The sequence below is a fragment of the Pleurodeles waltl genome, chromosome 5, assembly GCF_031143425.1.
Source record: "Pleurodeles waltl isolate 20211129_DDA chromosome 5, aPleWal1.hap1.20221129, whole genome shotgun sequence".
NCBI classification, from domain to species: domain Eukaryota; kingdom Metazoa; phylum Chordata; class Amphibia; order Caudata; family Salamandridae; genus Pleurodeles; species Pleurodeles waltl.
The window spans coordinates 892876508-892898063 of record NC_090444.1 but is presented as its reverse complement, the minus strand read 5'-3'; the positions used below and the strand labels follow the sequence as shown (position 1 = coordinate 892898063).

Here is a 21556-nt window from a genome sequence, read left to right as displayed (position 1 = left end):
CTGTCAAAATCTCAACGTAAATGTAGTGCATATCTGGGATAGATGAATACCACCATTATTAACTTTGTTTATATAAGCCTGAGAACTTGGTTAATTGATTCGATGCTGCTCAGAGACCCAGCCCATTACCACTGTTTGCCTTCATCTAGAGTTCCATTAAATGAAATGGATCTTCTTGTGCTTGAAGAGAGTTAAAACAGAAGTACTGACCCGATGAGTGGCAAAACCCTACTCCATACCTGTGGCTTTAGAAAGAGGTCCATCCATCTCATCATTAGTTAGAAATCTGGAAATATCTTCAGCCTTGGCCCCTCGTTCAAGGCCCAAATCAATGTAGTAGCAAAAAGGGTAAACGTGCCCACCCTGCAGGGAATCCTTCCACTCCTCTATATCAACCATGGAAGGGTTTTCATAACCGCTCTTGTTCTGTGCTGCCTCAACTGCTGTCTTGTCACCTAAACTGGGCTCCCTTGGTAGCTCATCAACAGGCTTCAAGGACTCCAAAATCAGGCAGCTAGTCTGTGCTTGAACCTTCACAAACACAACACACCAAATCATCCCTAAAATCCCTCCAATGACTCCCAATGGAAGCAAGGATCAAGTTCAAGTTCTTCTGTGCACTCCACAAAGAATACTGGAGATGGCTCAACTACTTAAGTGCAACCGCTCTACGCTACGTCCCAATGGAAACCTATTCTCAACGTCTGCACGACTCATACCGAGGCACACTTTCAAAAAGCTGACATGCTCCTAATCCTTCAGGGGCCAAGGCCTTAGAATTTATGACAATTTCAACCAGCTGAACTGAAATACATGGACTTCAGAAACCATGTTAGCAATAAATATAGCCCCTCTGAACCACGTACATGGCAGACAACCAATTACACAATATGTACATTTTTTCAGTCAGTACAAAAACATGTTTCTTATGTGTGAAGAAACTCCTACTTTCTCACTTTTCCTTTCACACCATGCAGCAGCACGTCATCCAGGCATTTTTCCAGAAGTAAATATAATTGCTCTTCTAAAGTGGGAAACAAACTGCCAAACGTGTGTTCACCACATTATGCGTATCAATTACCCCTGAACACCCAATATCAATTGTGAATGTAAATAATCCGCTTTATTTTTAACGACTTGATCCGGGATTCTGCCGAGGAGGATGTTTCTAATAAGCGCCTGGCAATGACTAGTGCTCCCAATGCACAGGTTTAGCCTCAAATAACGTAGCAGTAGTCAAACCTCTAATCTGAAGCTCGGCTGATAAGTGAAGATACTACATCCTTGTTTGCCATCCTCTCCCAGTCCTTATCGTACGAGGAGGCACAGTCCCCCAAGAGACAGATACCGTTTAACCTTTATTTCAGAAAAGCACACAACGTTTCTTTTTTATCCTTTATACCTTTTTTACAACACAAGCACCACCACTTTCCAATGACCTTCCACATCCTCCCTTCTGTGGACCTGATTCGTTCCGTTTCTTTAGAAACTGCACTTGTACGGTGAGAATATTAATCAAGTTATCGGTTTGGTAATTAATATCCTTACCCGTGTACCGTGTGTTGCTCTGCTGGAGCTAAAAAACGTACTACAGGTTCATATTTCGTCAGGAATTGGAAATTACTTCAGCGCACGTACCTTTCTTAGTTGGCGAGAAGGCATTAGTCAAAAAGCGGAAATGACCCTTATTGTACCAGCAGATCAGAGACATATCCCCTTTCATCTTGATTGCGTATTGCCCGCGTGACTGGGGGACATCCGGGTTATTCAGCATGGACAGAGGTAGACCGGTGCAGTCACTCTTCCTGGAGCTCAGCAATCCGCAGCAGTAAATCCCTGCGATGGGAAGACACATTTTATAGTATTATAGGCTATTGGAGTATATACAACAATAAAATCAACATCCTTTTTTTATATAGAGCGTCACATTGTGTTATAGGTTTTATGGGTATGTTTTGCTTTTATAACCAATGTTATGGTCCTCAATGTATCATACAGGATCTGAAGGATACATACAGATGTCAGCAGTGACTGCCCGAGTGCTGACCCATCAAGATGACGATTAGCACTCTGAGAGGCAAGCAGAACGCTTAATGTGAGGGAAATACCTGTAAGATATGCCATAAAGAATCGTTAGGGTGCTAGCTTTACTTTACCTGTGGTGTACTGGTGCACCTGTGGTGTACTGGTGCACCTGTGGTGTACTGGCACCTTTCCATAAGCCATAGGTTTTTTTCAGTTTTTTGTTTAAAAAAAAAAAGCTTCGTTGTATATGGTCTAACTTTATACTCTCAGCAAAGTTAAGGATGGAGCCAGCACACTGTGGAACAGAAAGCTGCTTCTCTGTTCCTGGCACACACTGCCGAGGTTCTGTCCTTGTACACAGCTGAGTAAACAAGCATTGGCAAAGCCAATAGGTCTCGCCTTCGGACTTATTAACTTAACCAGTGCCTTTTGGTGATGATCTGCAGCATGAAAACAACGTGGTTCCCTAAAGGTGAGCAATGAAGGACACAAGCCACCAATTAAAAGGACAGTAAATATGCTATGTGCCAGGGAACAGCAAGCAAACGAGAGTGACAATAAAGCCAACCAATGGTAAGCAAGTGGGTTGAAAACCCACCTAAGTTCTAGGTAAGACCACAAAAGGTCTTTAGCAACCAGACATCTTGCAATGTTTGGTAGGCCAGACCTCAATAGCTGCTAATCTGTCATCTGATCGTCATACGCACCCAAAAAATCTTAAATTCTCAAAACATCTTAGACTCTCTCGTTCCAGATGGCTACAATAACCACAGAAAAAAATGATTAAATCAAAAGGGAGGTGGTATGGCTATCATTTTTAGATACTCAATTCTCTGTAAAATCTTCCCGTGCCTGGTTTTCTCAACTTTTGAATGCTTGAATCTTGCAATCTGAATTGATCCAGCGAGGGACTTGTTTCTGCAACTAATCTACAGACTCTCCAAAGCACACACACATTTCATAGGCTATATAAAGGAATACACAGGCCACAAACAAACACTTCCCACAAACAACATCTCTTTAGGGGACTTCAACATTGGCTGGGGAAATAAGAATTCTATTATCGACTGAGACATGCTTGACACAGCAACACTGTTCAATTTATCACAAGTCCTGTCAGATCCAACCAACATCAGGGGCAGAACACTTGTTATAATTCTATCCTCTTTCAAGGGCATAATCCACTCCAAACCTAAAGAAGTCGACTGGTTCAACCACTTTCCTTTTATCTTCATGATCCAATCAAGCCTCCAAACAGACCTACCACAGAAATGACGAACAAAAGTCCAGTTAGGCAATACAGAAACATCACCAATGAAGTGGTAACGTCTCTCCTGGTCCCCAAACGTGAAAGACTAAACAAGCTCTATGTCCCTAACTTCTTATCTAATAACTACTCTCAGATCATAGATAACTTCGTTGACATCAGAATGTCTTATCTAAAGCTACTCCAAGATCATAGATAACTTTGTTAACCTCAGAATTTCCACAAAAAGAAAACCTACAACCAAGTTTTTTCGGCAGTTGCCTAGAGAATCTGGAACTCCCTTCTCCCTGAAATCACACTGAACCCCACAACTGCATAATTTAAAGAAGTCAAAATGCTTCTGATGAACACATTTCTGCCCTAGAACCACTTGCTCTTCTCTACGCATACTGATACGAAGCATTGTCTACTTCATTGGTTTTTATTCTCTCACTATGAACTTTTTTAGTGACCTGTTGGCCTTTACCTTGCACTGTGTAATGTACGCAAATATGTTTGCTGTCTGATCTATATGTTTCTTCTTATCTGACTGTAGGAAAATGGCTCCTTGTTGCAGTACCTTCCCCCACTTTTTGCCTGATATTGATGCTGACTTGACTAAGAAGTGAGCTGGGACCCTGCTAACCAGGCTCCAGCACCAGTGTTCTTTCACTAAAAATGTACCATTGTTTCCACAATTGGCACACCCCTGGCACACAGATAAGTCCCTTGTAAAAGGTACCAGTGATACCAAGGGCCCTGTGACCAGGGAAGGTCCCTAAGGGCTGCAGCATGTGTTGTGCCACCCTAAGGGACCCCTCACCTAACACATGCACACTGTCATTGCAGATTGTGTGTGTTGGTGTGGACAAAATACTGCCTGTGTTATAGGTAAGTCACCCCTCTAGCAGGCCTTAAAGCCCTAAGGCAGGGTGCACTATACCACAGGTGAGGGCATAGCTGCATGAGCAATATGCCCCATGCAGTGTCTAAGTTCATTCTTAGACATTGTAAGTACAGTGTGGCCATATGAAGTAAATGGTCTGGGAGTTTGTCAGAACGAACTCCACAGTTCCATAATGGCTAGACTGAAAAGTTTGGTATAAAAATTCTCAGAATAATAAACCCACACTGGTGCTAGGGTTGGATTTATTAAAAAATGCACACAGAGGGCATCTTAGAGATGCCCCCTGTATTTTACCCAATCCTTCAGTGTAGGACTGACTGGTCTGTGCCAGGCTGCCACTGAGGGACGAGTGGCTGACCCCCTGGGGTGAGAGCCTTTGTGCTCACTGGGGCCAGAAACAAAGCCTGCACTGGGTGGAGGTGCTTCACACCTCCTCCTGCAGGAACTGTAACACCTAGCAGGGAGCCCCAAAGGCTCAGGCTTCGTGTTACAATGCCCCAGGGCACTCCAGCTAGTGCAGATGCCCGCCCCCCCGGACACAGCCCCCACTTTTGGCGGCAAGCACAGGAGATAATGAGAAAAACAAGGAGGAGTCATACCCTCAGCCAGGTCCACCCCTAAGGTGACCAGAGCTGAAGTGACCTCCTCCTTGGAAAATCCTCCATCTTGTTTTGGAGGATTTAGCCCAATAGGAATAGGTATGTGCCCCCTCTCCAAAGAGAGGAGGCACAAGGAGGGTGTAGCCACCCTCTGGGACAGTAGCCATTGGCTACTGCCCTCCAGCCCTAACACACCCCTAAATGTAGTATTTAGGGGCAACCCTGAAATTAGATTCCTGACGACCTAACAAGAAGAAGGACTGCTGACCTGAAAACCCTGCAGAGAAGGAGACAACAACTGCTTTCGCCCTATCTCTACCGGCCTGTCTCCAGATTCAAAGAACCTGCAACAGCGACGCATCCAGCGGGCCCAGCGACCTCTGCTGACTCAGAGGACTGCCCTGTAAATCCAATGGACCAAGAAACTCCTGTGGACAGCGGCTCTGTCCAAAGCAACAAAAAAGAAACCATCCTTAAAGGGACTCCCATCTCAGTCCCCACCACTCTGCAGTAGACGTCCCCGGCCCGTGTCCAGAGAAACCAACACCGCAGAGAGGACCGCCAGGCGACTCCAACGACGTGTCCACTCTGAGACGACCTCCCTGCACCCCGCGACGCCGCCTGCAGAGAGAATCCAGAGGAACCCCCTGACCGCGACTGCCCGTTAACAAAGAACCTGACGCCTGGAAGAAACACTGCACCCGCAGCCCCGAGGCCCGAGAGGAACCAACTACCGGTGCAGGAGTGACTAGCAGGGGGCCCTCATCTTTGCCCATTCAGTGGCTGGCCCGAGAAGCCCCCCTGTGCCTGCCTGCAACGCCAGAGTGACCCCCGGATCCCTCCATTGATTACAATACAAAACCCAACGCCTTGTTTGCACACTGCACCCGGCCGCCCCTGTGCCGCTGAGGGTGTATTTTGTGTGTCTGTTTGGGACCCCTCCCAGTGCTCTACAAAACCCTGCTGGTCTTCTCCTGAGGGCACAGGTACTTACCTGCTAGCAGACTGGAACCGGAGCACCCCTAGTCTCCATAGGTGTCTATGTTATTTGGGCCCCTCTTTGACCTCTGCAACTGACCGTCCCTGTGTTGCTGGTGCTGGGTATTTGGGGTTAACTTGAACCCCCAACGGTGGGCAGCCTATGCCCTGGAGACTGAACTTGTAAGTGCTTTACTTACCTGACAAACTAACCTTTACTTACCTCCCCCAGGAACTGTTGAATTTCGCACGCACTTTTAAAATAGCTTATTGCCATTGTATGCTAAACTGTGTACATTACTGTTTTGATTCAAAGTTCTATATTTACCTATGCCAAGTACCTTACAATTTATGTACTTACTTGAAATCTGAATCTTGTGGTTCTAAAATAAAATAAGAACATAATATTTTTCTTTATAAAAACCTATTGGCCTGGAATTGTCTTTGAGTGTGTGTTCCCATTTATTGCCTGGGTGTGTACAACAAATGCTTAACACTACCCTCCGATGAGCCTAACTGCTAGACCACTCCACCACAAATAGAGCATTAGTATTATCTATTATTGCCACTATCAACCTCTAAGGGGAAACCCTGGACTCTGTGCACACTATCTCTCACTTTGAGATAGAATATTCTGAACCAGCTTCCTACACTGACCATTTGTAACATGCTCTGATATCCTTTTAGGGACATGTTTGCGCTATATAAAACTCTATAAATAAATAGACATCACAGCCCAGATAAAGTGGAAACAACCAAGAAACTCACCTCACATACCATGGATCAACAAAGAGCTGCACAACCTGAGAAACAATACAAAAATCCTAGAAAAATTCTGGTCTAAAGACAAATCACCTAGAAACAAATCAACACTAAAAGCAGCAATGAAAACCCACAAAGAAGCAGTACAACTAGCTAAAGCCTCCTATAATCAATCTCAGATTGGCCAGTCTCTGAATCCTACCCGGTCCTTGTTCAAATCTCTTTACAAAAACACCTTTGCAACAAACCACACTGTGGTAATGTACTTACAACATATTTTAGCAAAAAACACAACAGAATAAAAAAACAACTTCCTTCCTCGCCCTCTCATGATGAACTGAACTACTCTTAAACGACAAATAACTCCTGGTGCTCTTTGAAACTGCTCCAGTTGGAAGACTTTACCAAAGTTATCAAACAAATGGAACCAACACCCTACTTTAAAGCCAGCCTTCAGTTATTTTGTCCTCATATATCTTTTTTGCATTTATATGAAATAGAAACAAATATCCAGATGAATAAGTGATATATGCATACATACTCAACCCAAACTACAAAATTGCAAGCAGGTAGAGTAAACGGTGGGACAAGTCGGGGGTTGAGACTGTTAGGGAGAGAAATCATATAATGTGAGTATATAAGCAGATCTGTACAATGATTGCTGTCATAACCAAGGGAGGCTGCATTAGATATAAATGTTAGAAAACATCCAATAACTAAAACTACAAAGAGTTATGGCTGATAACATCCATGGCAACTGTGGTACCATAAGTCTCTACTTGGGGGACATGAGGAGGAGCAGATCAGATGTGCGAAGGGAGGCCCAGTGTGCAGCAGGTCCAAAAGGAAAGACAAGTCAGGGGGAACTTAATGGGGCCATGAGTGTTGGGTAGTTCCGACTATGCCAAGGAGATCAGGGAGAACCCTGAGGTTGTCACTAAGCAGTGTGTGGAGTCCGGTCAGGAGCTATCTATGCCAAGTGTTGGGGGGATGAGGACTCTCCATCTGGCAGGGGTGGATTCAGCTTAAATAATATCTTCATTAGGTACGTGTGTCATAGTGTGGTAACTCCGCCTACCCCAAGTGATCTATGGTCAAGGGTGAGGGCATCTGCCTCTGCTGCAGCCCAATGGGAAATTGTCCGTAGCCAGCAGTCGATCGGACAGCCTTCCAGTTATCATTGTTAAATCCAACTTTCACATGCCCTGAATGCTTCTACTCTTCCTTACAGAAAGGTTCATTTTCCAACAACCTCAAAGTCGGGCAAATATCATCAATTCTAACACATGCAAATGCTGACCTGGCAGTTCTGGATAATTACAGACCAATTATCAATACACCCTGGCTCAGCAAAACTATAATTTCAGAGTCACCAATTAGCTCTCTACCAACCATGATTCAGAAAGTGTCACAGCACGGAAACAGCCACTATAAAAGTTCTGGATGGCCTTCTGAAAATGATGGACAGCGGAGATTCTTTCCTTTTATTCCTCCTTGACCTGTCAGGAACGTACAGCATAGAGGGCACAACATATCACTAAAAACTCTTGTATTCAGAATGGGCATAAACGATATAGTTTTAAAAAGCTTCAAGTCATTAATCAAGGATCGCTCCAACCCACTCAATGTAGGTTCCAGCATTTCCAGATTGGAAAAGATGACTTGGTGTTCCCAAAGGATCTATTCTTTTCTCCTGCCCTTTTTAACCTGTACGTCGAACCACTGAGCCTACTGCTGGAAAAGTTCAATATCAAACTATACTAATATGCTGATGATACCCAAGTACATCTAAAAATCTCATCTTACATAGAGATCCTTGTACTCAAATACTGCCTAAGTACACTAGTCAATTAGGCATCAGCAAACACCATGACAAAGAAGTCACAAAAAACTGAGAACTTGCTCCCGTCACGCAAAGCAACCAACAGAAACAATCTCTCACTTATCTACCTGCTGTCAAAATCTGGATGCCCGCCATCACCTGCTTCTGCGGAAAAATTCCTAGGATGTCAGTCTTAATTTGTTGGGTAAGGGTTCCAAAATGTGGGAATGGCACTGGAGAAAGATTGTCTTTGAGATAAAGATGATTGCCAGCAAGCATTCCCTTGAACCTCATGTGCTTGAACTAGCCCCAACAGCAAACGTTTACCTCATACAACTAAAAAGAATAATACATCCCCTTTCACATGATAAACTGAGAATGGCAGCCTAAGCCTTAGTGGTTTCAAGGATTGACAGAAGGAGCGTTTTACTGTCTGGTCTACCATAGACCACTCTCTTTCCACTGAAAATGACTCTCCACTCCACAGCTCGTCTAGTCTCTAACTAAAAAAAGATTGACCACATCTCACCCATACTGAAAGAACTCCACTAGCTTCTATTAGAAGCATGGATCAAACTCAAAATTGGATGCATTAACTTTAAAGCTCTTCAGACAGGCCATCCAAGCTATCTCTCGGATCTGCTAAACATTTCAGACGGAACCAGGCAATCTGATAGCAAAACCTCCATCCGACTAGAACCTCAGAAATTCAAATCATCTTTAGCTCAAAGACTATCTTTCTCCGGGGTCACTCCCGCAGTTTGAAACTTCTTACCCAACAAATTAAGACTGGCACCCAACATCCTTGTCTTTAGAAAGCAACTTAAGACATGTATTCAGAATCCACTTCTTGTCCAATACTTAACAGAACTATCCCCTTTCCTTAACTTCCTCCCCATCTCTCAATAGAAGCATTAACTTCCCTTTTTATGTCCTTCTCAAGGATAGTATTTTGCCCGCTCCACATTTTCCCCTCCTCTCCTCCTGCTGGATAAGTTACTTACCTTCAGTAACTCCTTATCTGGTAGAGACTATATCTAGCTGCAGATTCCTTACCTTTGAATTCTCCCCAGGTGTCAGACTGGATCTGGAAGATTTTTCATGAGCAGTACAGCTGCTGGTAGGTGGCGTCGATCAGCTCCACATCTGTCAGCGGGGGCACCCGTGCCAGAAATTACATTGCCGTTTCTATGTAGGTGCCACCCAGGTGCGACAATGTCAGCTTCATTTCACAACTTTCCACGCCAGAAGCGCAGAGCCGTGAAGAACACTGACCACTGGTGTGTCAAAACTAGGGACCTGAAAAGGAAGTCAATGCCCTTAGAAATCCGTTCGCCGAGCTGGGAGGATTGGTGGAGGGGTAAGGAATCTGCAGCTAGATATAGGGCCTGATTACAACTTCAGAGGAGGGTGTTAATCTGTCCCAAATGTGACGGATATCCTGCCCACCGTATTACGAGTTCCATAGGATATAATGGACTTGTAATACGGCAGGTGGTATATCCGTCACATTTGGGACGGATTAACACCCTCCTCCAAAGTTGTAATCAGGCCCATAGTCTCTACCAGATAAGGCATTACCAAAGGTAGGTAACTTGTCCATCTGATAGAGACTTCTAGCTGTAAATGCCTTACCTTTGAATAGATACCCAAGCAATACCATCCCCAGAAATGGGTCTGCAAACCAATTTCAAATGAGAAAGTCCTGCAGGACCGAAAAGTACCATCCCTTCGGACCTGACTGTCCAGGCAGCAAAGTCTGGTAAACGTGTGCAGAGATGCCCAAGTTGCTCCCTGGCAGATGTCCAGAACCAGAACTCTGCATGCCTGTGCAGTGATCACATCTTTAGCTCTGGTAGAAGGATTGCACATGCCCTCAGGAGATTGCTTCTTGGCCAGTGCGTAGCAGATCTTGATGCAAAGCTGGTTCGCTTCTGCACTGCCCTACCTTTCTTTGCAATCACAAATAGTTGGTTGTCAACCCAGAACTCTTTTGTACGATCAAGGTCAAAGTAGAGCGCCAATGCTCTTTCTGGCTCCAGGCAGTGGAGTCTCTCGTCTTCCTTAAAAAGGATGTGTGGGTGAGTAAAAAGTAGGAGCGGTGATAGATTGGTCTATATGAAAAGGCGTGGCCACTTTTGGCAGAAAAGAAGCGCCAGTGCGAAGCACCACTTTTGTAAAGATAGACGGGAAGGTCGGCTTAGATGGTTAGCCTGTCTCACCTAAATCCAGGATAGAGGCTGAAACATCGGTACCATAGCCTAACAATCCTGTAATCGCCGTTCAGAGGGTATGCCCTAAACTGCACTGAGTCCAGAACAGGTCTAATTAAAAGGAGTGTCTGATAGGGAGTTAGGTGTGACTTCGACACGTTGATAGTAAACCTCAGCAAATGTAGAAGGTCCGTCATAGTCTGGAGGTGGGAGATAACAGCCTGGGATGAGTTCACCTTCAACAGCCAGTCGTCAAAATAGGAGAAGACTGGCCCCCCTGATCTCCGCAGATTAGTGGCAACCACCGCCATCACCTTGGTGAACACCCGATGAGTGCTGGGAAGGCCAAAAGGGAGCATTGTGAAACGAAAAATGCTCATGGCCTATAGTAAACTGCAGATAGAGTAGATGGGCACGCAGGACGGGAATGTGGAAATAGGCATCCTGCAAGCCCAACGCTACTATCTAGTCTCCTAGGGTCTAGGGCTGACAAGACCTGATGCCAAGGTGAGCATTTTGAATTTCTCTTTCTTTAGGAAGAAGTTGAGGGCTAGGAGATCCAGAATAGGACAAATGTCTTTGTCCTTTTTTCAGAACCATAAAGTAGTGGGAATAGCAACCACATCCTTTGTCTGGCACAGAAACCCTCTCTTTGGCTCCCTTGGCCAAGAGAGCTGCAACGTCTTTGCGGTAAGGGACACATGATCCTCTGTCACCCAGTTGTGAATTGGTGGCATAGAGAGATAAGTAGTTTCAAAGGGGAAGGAGTAACCCCTTCAGACAATCGGCAAAACTCACCTGTCCGATGTTATGGACTGCCAGTGGGGCAGGTGATGGTGAATCCTGCTTCCAACCGGATGCCCATGATTGTAAACGGGCAGATAAAAAAGGCTTGGAGGCTTCAGCTACTGGGGGTGGGGTAGTGGACTGACCAGACCGCTTGCTACCTGACCCACAAAGCCTGTGGGTACCGCGCTCTTGGCTACGCAGAAGCTGGGCAGAATGCACGGTGTGGAGGCTGAACGGGAATTGGCATGGTTGGAAATCCCTTTGTAGCCATGAAAGGAGCGAAAGGCAGATTGGGGAGGGGATGTGGGCTGTCGCGAGGCCCGAGGACCTGGCTGTAGCACGAAAATCCTTGAAGCGCTGCAGTGCCGAATCTGCCTTGTCTCTGAAGAGACAGGTGTCATCGAAGGGCATGTCCCTAAGGAAAGCTTAGACATCCCCCAAAAAGCCAGAAGTCTTCAGCCAGACGTGGCGCCTCAGGGCTACTGTCATTGAAACTGCTCTGCCTAACGAGTCAGTCATGTCCAGTACGCACTGGATCATAAACTTTGCTGTGTCTCTCCCATCGGCAACAACTTGAGAGAGCACAGCACAGGCTTCCTCCAGGACCTGTGGCAGCACTTGTGCAACCATGTCCCACAGAGTGTGGGAATAAGGGGTGAGAAGGCATTCAGTGTTTATAGACCGCAATGCCAGTCTGGCAGAAGAAAACGCCTTGTTTCGAAATCCAAATGAACCCAGTCTTTTAGGTTCCCCATCTGGAGAAGTGGTACGGAATGCGCTGTGGGAAGCTGAGGCTTGGATCACCATGCTCTCAGGTGTGGAGTGTTGCCTGAGGAAACTTGGGCCCCCAAGTGTGGGGCAATGGCTGCAGGCAATCGTCCTATTCAGAGGAGCCCCAGTGCTTGTTTTGGACCAGGTACCCAAAAGGCCGTCCATGAGGGCATTATTGACAGGGAGCAGGAGTTCAGATGTGAAAGCTCGTAGTTGTAGAACCTCTGTCAAGAGATTAGTCTTGACTGCCTCAGAGGGTAACTGAAGGTCCAGGAACTCAACCACCCTCCTCACCACTCATGTGTAAGAAGCTCCCTCCTCCGTAGCCACTGTAGGAGGAAAGAACAAGTTACTTACCTTCGGTAACGCTTTTTCTGGTAGATACACTAGCTACTTGCGGATTCCTCACCTTATGAATTCTCCCAATGGGCCAGCATTCGACGGAAAATCTTCTTCCCAGCTCTCCGACGTCGACAAGGACGTCACAATTGCACGGCTCCCCCGCGACTCTGTCTGACGTCACCGTGACAATAAGAGGTCCTCACCGGCGTGCTGACGTCAGTTTCACCCATTTTTTACATGCCTTTGAGGCGAACAGGTGAAAACCGACCTCACAATAGCTCAAATGAATACAGACATAAAACCATATTGATGTAACACAATTACAACAATCATTTATGTATAAAATTATCAAAACATATATACACTTATAACACAGAAGTCTTGGTATGACCAGACAGGCAACGGGGAGGTGGGTGGGACTGTGAGGAATCCACAGGTAGCTAGTGTATACACCAGAAAAAGCGTTACAGGAGGTACGTAAATTGTTCTTCTGATGGATACAACTACCTTTGGATTTCACACCTTATGAATAGAGTCCCAAAGCAGTACCACACTCGGAGGTGGGTGTCTGACTGGTCAAACCAAGAAATCCTGCAACGCAGAACGTGCAAAATGGCCGTCCCTCCTAACTTCCGAGTCCTAGCAATAATCCTTTGTGAGAGTGCGGAGGGACGCCCAAGTTGCTGCCTTGCAAATATCCACCACCGGAACCCATTAAGCCAGGGCCAAAGTTGCAGACTTAGCCCTGATCGAATGGGCTCTAATACCCTCAGGAGGTACCTTCTTTGCCAACGAGTAACAGATCTTAATACAAAGAATGACCCTCCTGGATATAGTTATTTTATGGACCGCTCTGCCCTTCCTCTTTCCTACATATCCAACGAAGAGCTGGTCCTCCAACCGAAACTCCTTTGTTCTCTCAATATAAAAACTGAGAGCCCTTCTGGGGTCCAAACGATGGAGTCTCTCTTCCTCCTTTGAAGGATGAGGAGGAGGGTAGAAAGATGGAAGGGTAATGGACTGTCCCATATGAAAGGAGTGACACCTTTAGGGAGAAAAGGCGCCCTGGTTTTCAGCACCACTTTGTCAGCAAAGAATGAAGTATAGTGAGGTTTAACACCAAGGGCCTGAAGCTCACCCACAAGCCTAGCAGACGTAATAGCTATCAGGAAAACCGTCTTAAGAACTAAAAATCTTAACGGACAAGAACGCATAGGTTCAAATGGTGAACCCATTAAAAAAGTCAAAAACAGATTTAAATCCCACTGTGGCATAAGAAATGGAGTGGGAGGAAATGTATTTGTCAAGCCTTTTAGGAATCTAATAACAATAGGTGGTTTAAACAAGGAGGGTTGATCCAGAAGGCAAAGAAAGGCTGACAGTGCCGACAAATAGCCTTTAACAGTCGCAAGTGCACAACCCTTCTGTGCTAAAGTTAAAGCAAACAACAGAACATCAGACAGATGGGCTCTCAAGGGATCAATTTGTTTCTCTCCACACCAAGCCACAAATTTTGCCCACCTGTCGGCATAAACAGTCTTAGTGGAGTGTCGCCTGGCTGATAAAATAACATCCACTACTTCTGGTGGGAGAAAGAAAGAACTCAGATTGCCCCTTTCGATCTCCAGGCATCAAAGTGCAGTCTCTGGAGGTGGGGGTGTAGAACCTGCCCCTGCGACTTCAAGAGGAGATCTGCCCTGAGAGGGAGACGGAGCGGAGAGCACAGTGAGAGTTGGAGAAGGTCCGTGTACCACACCCTTCTTTCCCAATCCGGAGCTATTAAAATGACTTGAGCCCGATCTTGGTGAATCTTCCTGTAATGGGTTCTTTATCCCTGAAGCAAATAAAAGGGATATTGGAATAATATAACAGGCGCAGAAGATGGGGTTTAGTTAATTTATTCGTGTTTTGGTTTTAAGGATGGCTTTTTATCCCCTGTTTTTTTGTTCACAAGGATAACGCACTTGCAATCCAGAAATAATTAACAAAAGTTCCCTTTTCTTCTCTTTCAGGGTTTTGGTGGTAGTTCATAAGTAACCCGGTCCAGCTTTGGGAAGGTCTCCGGTCCTCCTCTACGTCAGTGGGCCAGGCTCTCCAAAGAAATAGAAAGAAGGATAACAAAACAGGTAAGTGGGATATATATATATAAGGTAAGTATATAGGGTTAGTAGGGCGGTGGGGGAATAGGTATAAGTGAAGGGAAGTGAGGGTTTAACTGTCCTTTAGTTTGTGGTTCCCCCTATAGGTGTTCTCAGACCTTCTCCTCTTTGTAGAAATCCTCTGGCGGTTGGTTCCCTTGTGAGGTTAGGTTTACTTTAGGGGTTTTTGTTATATGGTCTCCCCTTCCCTGCAGGACCTCCCTTCCTTTCCCTTGTCTCCCCATTTTTCCTAACAACCACCCTCTCGCAAACCCCCAGCTGCGGTACGAACGTACCTGAGGTGGCCACGCCCCTCCGGGGACGTGGCCGGCACTTTGGCAGCCTCCCGGCTTCTCTCCGACGGGGACGGGAGACCCCCGGGGCTCTCCTCTCTCTCTCGGAGTCTCGGCTCCTTCGACGGGTTCCTTTCTCTCTGTCCTCGGCGTCCCGGTCTCCTTCTCCTCCGGCCGCGTACGTCGAGAGTCCACTTCCGTCTCCTCCTCCTTTTCATCTTCTTTTGGTCCGTCTTTTCTTTCGGTTGTCGTCCAGACGCCGAAGGCGTCTGACGTCACAGGCTCGCGTCCGTCCCGAGTGTGTAGGGCCCCCGTAATGGCGTTCGGCACAATGTCCTGGAAACCGGCGTCCGGAGACGTCGGTTACACTTCCTCAGAACCCAAAGAATCAAGGGTAACGCGGAAAGCAACTGGTCGCATCAAGACACCTGAAACGCGTCCCCCAAAGCTCCTTGCACCAGATACTGGAGGCTGCAGAGCGACGGACAGTGTGCGTTCTCCCGAGTGGCAAACAGATCTATCTGTGGAGAACCCCACATCCGAAAGATGTGACGGACCAGATCCGGATGGAGACGCCACTAATGATCGGCCGAGAAATGCCAGCCGCAAGTACGTTGAGTATTCCGGCCAGATGATTCGCTACCAAGCAAACCCGATGGTCCTGAACCCAGAACCAGAGCCGCAGAGCCTCTCTGCAGAGAACGTACTACCCCACTCCTCCCTGCTTGTTTATATACCACATCGCGGTAGTGTTGTCCATCAAGACTTGAACTAACTGACCGCGAAGGGACGGGAGGAAGGCCTTGAGAGCCAGACGTAACACCTGCAATTCTAACAGATTGATATGAAAAGTCCGTTACACTGGAGACCAAAGACCTTTGATCTCCAGGTCCCCCAGATGAGCTCCCCACCCTAAAATGGAAGCATCCGTTATGACCGTGGCCACCAGAGGAGGGAGTGAAAATGGCCTTCCTTGGGAGAGGTTGCCATCCACAGCCCACCATCGTAGATCCGCTGCAGAGTCTCTGGAGATTGATATTGATTCCTCAAAATCCCCTTTGTGTTGAAACCGCTGTTTGCGGAGACACCACTGGAGAACCCTCATGTGCCAACGTGCAAGAGTGACCAACAGAATACAAGAAGCGAACAGACCGAGCAGGCGCAGGACCTTGAGGACTGGAACAACCGCTCCATTTTGAAACATTGGAATCAACGCCTGAATGTCCTGAATCTGCTGAGGCGGAGGATAGGCCCGATTCAATGTTGTATCCAGTACTGCCCCTATGAACAGGAGGCGCTGAGAGGGCTCCAGGTGAGACTTGAGCAAGTTTATCGAAAAGCCCAGACTGAACAACAACTGAGTTGTCATCTGTAAGTGATGCAGCACAAGCTCTGGAGACTTGGCTTTGATCAACCAATCGTCCAGGTATGGGAATACCGATATTCCCTTCCTTCTGAGACTTGCTGCAACAAACTGGTAGTGTTGCGACCCCACCACAAACTGGAGATACTTCCTGTGCGACTTGAGCACAGGGATATGAAAGTAAGCATCTTGAAAGTCGACAGACACCATCCAATCCTCTTTGTTCAACGTCAGAAGTACCTGCACTAGAGTCAGCATCTTGAATTTCTCCTGTTTGAGGAACCAATTCAAAATCCTCAGATCCAGGACTGGTCTCAATCGACCATCCTTCTTGGGAATCAGGAAATATTTTGAATAACAACCCTGACCCCTTTCCTGCTCTGGAACCAACTCCACTGCACCTTTTGATAACAAGATTTGAACCTCCTGCTGCAACAACAGGAAATTGTCTTCTGAACAAAACGAGGGACAGGGTGGTGGGAGGATGGAACTCCTAAAAAGGAAGAGCATGTCCTTTCCTCACAATATTTAGAACCCAGGAGTCTAATGTGGTTAACTCCCACTTGCGGAGAAAAAGACGTAGCCTTCCCCCTACACGAGAAGTATGGATCAAAATGGGCAGAAAACTAGGGCTGCTTCCCTTGTTGTTGTCCCCCAGAGGAAGAGGATGATGCAGGGTGCTGCTGGGTGGCCCCTCTTGTCCGAACCCTCCCCCGCCCTCTAAAGGATCTATATGGGAGGCTGGCAGGCTGTTGGACTTTGGACTGGGGTCTCCCACGGTAAACGGCTCCACGTCCACACTCCCTGAACCTCCGAAAGGACCTGAAAGGGGTAGTGGTGGAAGCCTACAGACCCAAAGACTTCGATGTGGCCCTACTGTCTTTAAAGCGCTCTAAGGCAGAGTCAGCTTTAGCTCCAAACAGCTTCTCTCCATCAAAAGGCAGGTCCAATAGAGTGGTCTGGACATCCGAAGAAAAGCCAGAGGACCTCAACCACGCATGCCTCCTGGTAGCGATAGAGGTACCCATCGCCCTGGCCACTGAGTCTGTAGAATCCAGACCAGCCTGGATAATCCGCTTAGCCGCAGCCTGAGCATCTGACAGGAATTCACCGAATTGTCCTTGCATCTCCTGCAGCATGTCTGGAACCATAGCTTTAGCCGTGTCCATCAGGGCGTGCACATATCTACCTAATACACAGGTAGCGTTTGCTGCTTTCAGGGCCATACTACAGGAAGAAAAAGTCTTCTTCGCCGACTGCTCCATTCTCTTGGGCTCCCTGTACGAGGGAATCACAGGGAAGGAGCCTGGTGCAGAACGTGTGGAACATGAGGCCTGAACTACCAGACTCTCCGGGGTGGGATGCTTTGACAAAAATCCCAGATCTCCAGGAGCTACCCTATACCACCTTGGCACAGATCTGTTCACAGCTGAGGACGACACCGGCTTCCTCTATACCTCTAAAATAGGCTCCGTAAGAGCATCATTAAATGGGAGCAATGGTTCTGCTGAAGCCGAAGAAGGATGTCAAACCTCAGTTAAAATATTTGTTTTCACCTCAGCAGCAGTCAACAGAAGATCCAAGAAATTTGCCGCCTTCCTGACCACAGAATGGAAAGAGGCCACTTCCTCTGTAAACTCCCCTGGAGAAGAAAGGTCCCACTCTGGGGAAGTGTCTAGCCCACTGGACAAGTCTAGGCCTTGATATTCTGCCAGGGGCTCCGCAGTCTCTCCTTTTTCCAGCCGCTGTCTTTGGTACTCCTACTCCTCTAAAAGCCTTAGTGCTTTTCTGCGCGACCTCAGCCTGGCCTCCAACCTTGGCAACGACATAGAGTTAGCCGACGTCGATGACACCAGCTTCAAGACTGAAAGACGCGGACCAGGAGAAGAAGGAGACACACTATGGTCCAATCCGGATCCATATGGCGCCGGAGCAGATCCTATCGGCGCCGGGGACACCTGAGGCTCCGTTATAGGCATTGATTGATAAGACGATGTCATCGGCGCCGCAGGTCTATACGGCGATGTCATCTGCGCCGTAGGCCTTTGAGGCGAAGTCATCGGCGCAGAACCGGCACCCTCAGCAGGATAAAAGGGCATAAATGGCGTTGCCTTGTAAGGAGCCAGGGAACCCAATGTAAATGCCAAAGGACCCGTGGGACAAGCCGGTGCACCAGCAGGGGCCATAGCATTAAACATGGCGTTTAAAAATGCCGCCGGATCCGCTCCCGGAGCCGGGAAGGCAGGATACCGCTGGTCTTCAAGCGGCACTTACGCCGGCTGAGCATCTGAATCCTGCACCCCAGGCGAAAAGCGAGGGCTCTCTTGAGGCACAACCACCTCGAAGACCGCTGGTCCCGGAGAAGCCTGAGGGCTTTGAGGCTGTGGAGTCACCGTAGGACTAACCTCCCACGTCGCACGGCGCCATCTAGATGGAGACCTTGACCTTGAACGGCTTCGAGACGAACGACACCGCTTCTTATGTGTTTTCGAAGAAGTGTGAGAAGGCCATCTACAATGACTTCTATGTCCTTTCTTCGCCTTGGCCAAAAAGAGTTTGGCTTCTCTCTCCTTTAGCACCTTCGGATTCATGCTTTGACAGAACACACACTCCTCAACGTCATGCTCTGAACTTAAACACCAAAGGAAATCATCATGAGGGTCCGTAACCGACATGCGACCCCTGCACTCCTGGCAAGGCTTAAACCCCGACTTCCTAGGAGGAGATATTGTAACCAGAGACAAGAGGGAACACCTTTGAAACAGTAGCAAGAGCTAGGAGAAAACTGTTAGCGTCGAAGGCACGGAAAAAAGGGAACTGATGTCAGCACGCCGGTGAGGACCTCATATTGTCACAGTGACGTCAGACTGAGTCACGTGGGAGCTGTGCAATTGTGACGTCCTCGTCGACGTGGAGAGCTGGGAAGAAGATTTTCAGTTGAATGCTGGCGCATTTGGAGAATTCATAAAGTGAGGAATCTACAGGTAGTTGTATCCATCAGAAAAGCATACTAGTATCCAGAGATGTGTTCAGTCCACTGGCTTCACCCAAATCCTCACCCCAGTCTATTTCCTCATACGGCTGGTATTCTAAAGGGTCCAGCGACCCCTCCCAGTCCTCCCTGAGGTAAAGCCAAGCAGAATAGGGCTCAGGATCCAATCTAGGAGGCAAAGCTCCTGCCGGCATCAGGCAAAGCCTATCCAGCTCCATGTTTGGGATGACGATGGGGATGGCGCTGCCAGTGGATGCGGGCGGTGCTTGGAGCTTCAACATTAGGCCCAGCATCAGGGAAAGTCGAGGTGGTACGACGAGCCCATCAGCGATGAGGCCAAAGACAGAGGCACAAGGCTTGACGAACCCTCTCTGACACTGCAGGGCCCGAATGTGAGCCATCAGGGTCAGACTGCCCAAAAATGAGACACATGGCTTCATAAAATTCTTTTAATTGGGCAGGGGTTGCTCCGGCTCCCAGAAACTCAGAGAGATGCAGAGTCGGCCCCGGCACAGGTTCCGCAGAAGAAGGCCTAGAATGATTACGCTCCCTCGTTGCTTCGGTTGACGGAGGAGGAGAAGTCGAAGACCGCTTTGACTTCTTTCTCTTCTTGGGTCTCGACTTACCTGACCATCTTGAGAACTTGTAGTGAGACTCTGCGACCGGACCCGGGACCTTCCTCTCGACCGGGACCTCGACCTGGAGTCGTGTGCTGGGCCGCCATCAACTTTATCTCCCTCAAGGCCTTATGATGCATGGCCTAGCACTCGGAACATGACTTTGGGTCGTAGTCACGCCCCAGACACCAAAAGCAGACATAGCTGGATAACAGGATCCAAAGGGCTTAAACCCATCTGACGTGACAACATATTGGCATACCAGGAAGGACAAACCTTTAAAATGTTCAACAGAGACAAAAGAGCGCAGTCAAAAAAAAAAGACTGAGGTGTGGCTCTCTCTTAGATCAATGCTAGCTAGCGTGGAAACAAAAAAACTGGTGCCTATATAGGAACTCAACATAATTTCCGGTGCAGATGGCATCAACGACAGAGGCTGTGCCGATCGTCACCACCTACCAGTGCGCAGGGGTACTGCTCACAAAATATCTTCTGGATCCTTTTTGACACCTGGGGAAATATCAAAGGTAAGGAATCTGCAGCTGGAAGTCTCTATCAGCTTATGTTTATTGTATCAAAGTAAACATATATTACTTGTAATCACATTGTTCCAGTAATATCTACATATTGTTGTATTGTAAAGTACTTTAATACCACTTGGTGAAGCAGCACTATAGAAAAACACATTAAATACAAATAAATTAGGTCTCTGCCTAACAGAGTATTGTGGACAACTTTGTTGTCTGGATGCTATTGTTCAACTATTTCCTCTACTACATCCTTTCATAAACTAACAGACATCTTTTGTTTATCAGGCTGGTCAAGTTGATCTTTCACTTGTTTCAGGTGTACATGATTGGTAACAGTATGAGTCCACACCAGAAGGCAACGCTCCTTGGCAGGGCTCTTGCCACTGGTATAGGCACCTGCAGTACTCTGGTTCGAAACCCACCAAGGGGGTCAATGTGGAATTTATCGGCTCAACCCCTGCTCTCTTAGACTGGGCTAAGTTTGGCAGTTTCATTTTTTAATTCAGTCTGGGTAAGCTTCAGGCACCCTGGTATTACTATTAAGGCTGAAGGTATTCCGAATGTGGGTTCCAAACATTCTGTTACTTACCTAATGATCTGTTTGGTGTTCATTTTGCTGCACCAGATGATGAAGTGATAAAGCACAGAACTAACCTTGTTTGCTTTTGCTCTCTGGGACTTGGGATCTCTATAGGCCTTATTTAGGGTCTGCCAGGTTCCAAACACCCTTGTGGACACTCTGCTGGCTTAGATTCTGGGTACTGTGTCCAGCATTAGGGTGCCTGGTGTGTTCTCCTTTCTATTTGTTGGGCTTCTTTGGAAGTATTAGGGGAGGTTTATGGGGTATCCTGCTCTCTCACTGGCTTTCAACAGCACTCAATAAATTATTGTTGGTGCCAGGTCAGGCTATTTCTTTCACCAGTATATCTGGTAAATTCACTTTTTTTGTAAGAGGATGGGCTGTTTTAAATTTTACTATTTCTAAGAATCCCTGATGGTTGTGGTTACCCATCATTTAAAAGTTCTTGGCTGGGCTTGGGACTTGAGTTTGATTCTTTAAAATTTGAGTCTGTATCTGGGTTGTGTACCTTTCTTTATAGATAGACGTGTTTCAGCAATACAATTTGGTGATCAAGTTAACTGTCTTATTTGGGTTCTCCCTTATTACT

The 21556-nt window shown here is 47.1% G+C and overlaps 1 protein-coding gene across 1 annotated transcript in view; it reads right to left on the bottom strand.

Moving 5' to 3' along the window:
* Nucleotides 1–21556, bottom strand: part of PGBD5 (piggyBac transposable element derived 5) — a 622550-nt gene that overhangs the window by 40955 nt on the left and 560039 nt on the right. Inside the window, exon 5 of the mRNA XM_069235011.1 lies at nt 1639–1836. Coding sequence (XP_069091112.1) covers nt 1639–1836 — 198 coding nt within the window. The remainder of the gene's footprint in view (nt 1–1638; nt 1837–21556) is intronic.